The sequence below is a fragment of the Conger conger genome, chromosome 8 (genome assembly GCF_963514075.1).
Source record: "Conger conger chromosome 8, fConCon1.1, whole genome shotgun sequence".
NCBI lineage: Eukaryota > Metazoa > Chordata > Actinopteri > Anguilliformes > Congridae > Conger > Conger conger.
The window spans coordinates 12,755,606-12,759,522 of NC_083767.1; the positions used below are offsets into that span (position 1 = coordinate 12,755,606).

Genomic DNA, 3,917 nt, shown 5'->3' on the forward strand with positions numbered 1-3,917 from the left:
TTGTTGAAATATAGAAGCAATGAGGTTGTTTTAATCAGTCTTCTTGAAGTAGCTATTGTTTTATCCGGTGACATGCACTCTGTGAGCGAAACAATGTGTGAACAATGCACATCTAATAATAAAATAATGCGATGCGGTATGTGAAATAACATGATTCCCCTCAGTTCCCCTAGTTGAACAGGTGTGCAAGGTGACCGCTGCTCACGGTTCGCATCTGGCCCTTTAAACGTGGGCGTGCCTGTTTACTCCTAAAGCAAGGTAATTCCTGATCCTATTACTCATATCTGTGAGGTCTTTCTTGGTAAAACATCTCTCACTACTGTCTCACTGGATTTTACCAATTTGAATGAAGAAAATAATTGATTTTATTAATGACTAAGTAATTATTTAAGTATTAAAGTATTATTTGGATTGAAATAAGATGTGACAACTCTTTTGGGAAAACGACTACGTATTGGTATTGTCTGCATATTTTCTATTGGACATTGTTTTTGATGATGAGTGTCTTAAATAGGCACATGTGCTTGAAAGTAGCGGAATGACAACGGAAAGACAACCTTGCAACGATTATTCGACTCTCAGGACACTGGTTGATGTCCATAAGACAATGCCGGTGGTTAAAGTTGAGAAAGATTCATCCTCCGATGTTTCTCCATCTATTGCCAGTACCCCCACTGATGAAATTCCAAGAGGTCGTCGGAGGAAACGGCCCCTTCAACGAGGCAAACCACCGTACAGTTACATCGCTCTGATTTCTATGGCCATCGCTAACTCTCCGGACCGTAAACTGACTTTGGGGGGGATTTACAGATTTATCACAGAAAAGTTTCCATTCTACCGGGACAACTCCAAGAAGTGGCAAAACTCTATACGCCACAACTTGACACTTAATGACTGCTTCATCAAGATACCGCGGGAGCCCGGGAGACCTGGAAAGGGTAACTACTGGGCACTTGACCCCAATGCCGAGGACATGTTCGACAGTGGAAGCTTTCTCAGGCGAAGAAAACGCTTCAAGCGATGCGATTTATCCACCTACCCAGCATACGTCCACGACTCCCCTGTTTTCACACAGATGCCGGTGACCCGGACTTCGTATTCCAGCTCCATGTATTCCAACGTGGCAGTGAACCCTTCTTACGGCCAGCAAATACCGTCGCCATACTACCCACCGTCTTCACCGAACTTCAATGCCAGCCAGTCCCGAATGTTTGGCATCAGCAGCTTCATAGGGCATCACAGTGGTATGGGATCGGGCACTGACCTAATCCAGCAACCGAGTGGCAGTTTCAGCCCGGATCTGGGCTCAGCCAACTCCTGCAACCTGCCTTGCGCGGGCTTTCAAACCCAATCTTGCAGAGGGGCGATGCTGTCCCGAGCCTCCAATCACACGTCTTTCTCTTACCCCCTGCCAAATGGACACATGTCAGGACAGAGCACATATCCACAGGCGAACAATCAGATTTACGCGCCTTCGAGTCGATTTGGGATTGCCGGATCTTCTATCGTAACAAATGACTGTGTGGACCCATACGGGAGAATGTCTCCCGCTTTGCCCCCGTCGTTAGCTCAGTATAACAGCGGTGACACTAACCCGTATCTGAGACACCAAGCATATTCTGGTAACATGGAAAGGTTTGTGTCTGCAATTTGATAAAGTCTAAATAACACTTGTATGTTTAATTTTAATTGATACATTGGTTAGTTCGATGTTCGTGGGCGAATTTATTTTCCTTTTAGGTGTGCTGGCCTGTTTACAGGGGAATACAAGTATCCGTTTGGTTGAACTGATGACACTGTTAGCCTATATCTCTATTTAGTCACAAAAAGGTTGCACGTTTTATTTTTATTCTCCTGCCACAAAAATCCCACCACTGCACGAGCCCTGAGTGCACATCGGTAGTGATTTAAACTATATTTAAGAACCTGATGTGAGTTATTTTCTGAACTGACCATTTTTTCTGATGTGAATCTCATGTTAATATTTTATTTGAATCTGCGACTAAATGATGCCATTAATTAACTCAGACATTACCGTTTATCTTTTATAACCACTTGACAGTGTGTGTTTGTTTTATGTCAGGCCTATATAGACCTACGAATTCCAGTTTTCTCAGTTGTTTGCTGTATCAAATTCGCTCTGTTTCATATACTTCATGAGAAAATAAAAAACGATATCCACAAAGAATTAGCCAAACTCTGTCTTATTTCATAAATACTAGGCCACATAGCAGGCCATAATAATTTACGGTTTGAATGACGTTAAAATAAAATCATAAATATTAGCCTACTCATCTGTCAATATGCAATATGTTTACGTTCAATGATTATGTGAAACTATAATAGGAGAGGAGGCCAGATACTACTCCATTTAAATTCTTTAATAGTTTAATAATAACTTTTAATATTTTAAATACATAGCATGACGGGAAACAATTAGCCCAAATAAAATAAATAATTCACAGCCTATGTGAATTAATAACTGGCCAATAATTTCTAGTATAATTTATGATTTTGTATTAAGCACATGCAACACAAAACTATCATAACTTCACTTCGGAGAATTTTAATTTTACGGATTGGCCCTTTCAAAATCAGGCCGAATAATGACACGTGTGTGAGACATTGGGATTATTTAAAATCAGCCTAAACGGAGCTCTTCTGCCCCAGTAGCTGTAAAATAGATAAACAGTTGGGTAAAGTTGCAACAACAGCACGGTTATTTGCATAAAATTATTGTATGACTACGACATTTGCAGCTTAGAATAAAGATAGCCCACTTGTTTTATTGTTTCGCCGACGGCTATATAGTTTATTTTTATGTAGCCCACATATTGCCAGGCTTACAATTATTATTAATGTTTAACTAAAACTTTTAAATAAACCATTGTCCTGCAGCTGGAAATATGTATCGACTTTATCGCATACTTCTCTGCTTAAACGTGTTCCATGCAAAGGAGTATATTATTTTTGTCCACCCAATTATTTTCATTTATGAGAAAAGTATAGGTTTATTTGTCGATAGTTGTCGTGCATGCATTAGACATGCCTCTTGAGCGAACAGTTTCTAAATTGCGGGAACCAGCAAAGAAGAATAACATTTAGAGCTTACATTATAAATTTGCCATCAGGGGATTAGTTCTGGAATCAACGCCCAGAAAGCTTTTCTTCATTTCCTTGGCATGAATCTGCTCAATTTGCAGAAATATGTGTATTTATATTATGTGTGCGTGTGTGTGACTGTGTGTGAGGTTAAGTTGCATTTATTAATTTGTTTTATAATATTTTTATTTACTGCATTCATGGAAAACTCGGATGTCTCATTTTTAATCTGATTACTTATGAATGTATGTATGTATATACACTCAGTTATCACTTTATTAGTTAGACCTGTACACCAGCTTGTTAATGCAAATATTGTATCAGCTAATCATGTAGCAGCAACTAAATGTATAAAAGCATGCATATGTGGTCAAGAGGTTCAGCTGTTGTTCAGACCAAATGTCAGAATGGGGAAGAAATGTGATCTAAGTGACCATGGAATGATTGTTGGCGCCAGAAAGGGTGGTTTGAGTATCTCAGAAACTGTTGATCTTCTGGGATTTTCACTCACAACATAGTTTGCAGAGAATGGTGCTAAAAAAAAACAAAAAAACATCCAGTGAGCAACAGTTCTGTGGGCAAAAACATGTTGTTAATGAGAGAGGCCAGAGCTGACAAGAGGGTGACAGTAACGCAAATAACCACACAGTACAGTGGTATGCAGAAGAGCATCTCTGAACACACAACGCGTCAAACCTCTAAGTGGATAGGCTACAGTAGCAGAAAAAAATAAGTCTAATAAATACCTAATAGCGTGTATGTTTGCTTGTTGTTTGTTTGTTTGCTTACATTCATGTGTCAACAGATGAAAGAGA

General features: G+C 39.5%; 1 protein-coding gene across 1 annotated transcript; it reads left to right on the forward strand.

Annotated features, from left to right (window-relative positions):
• Positions 1 to 296: 296 nt before the first annotated feature.
• On the forward strand, positions 297 to 2,188 carry foxe1 (forkhead box E1). Its single transcript, XM_061252932.1, has one exon. It carries the CDS (start codon positions 539 to 541, stop codon positions 1,652 to 1,654), a length of 1,116 nt encoding a protein of 371 aa, XP_061108916.1. The 5' UTR covers positions 297 to 538; the 3' UTR covers positions 1,655 to 2,188.
• Positions 2,189 to 3,917: the final 1,729 nt, after the last annotated feature.

What these genes read in the sequence shown, in the direction of transcription:
- foxe1 (XM_061252932.1), top strand. Translation starts at nt 539, where the DNA reads ATGACAACGGAAAGACAACCTTGCAACGATTATTCGACTCTCAGGACA.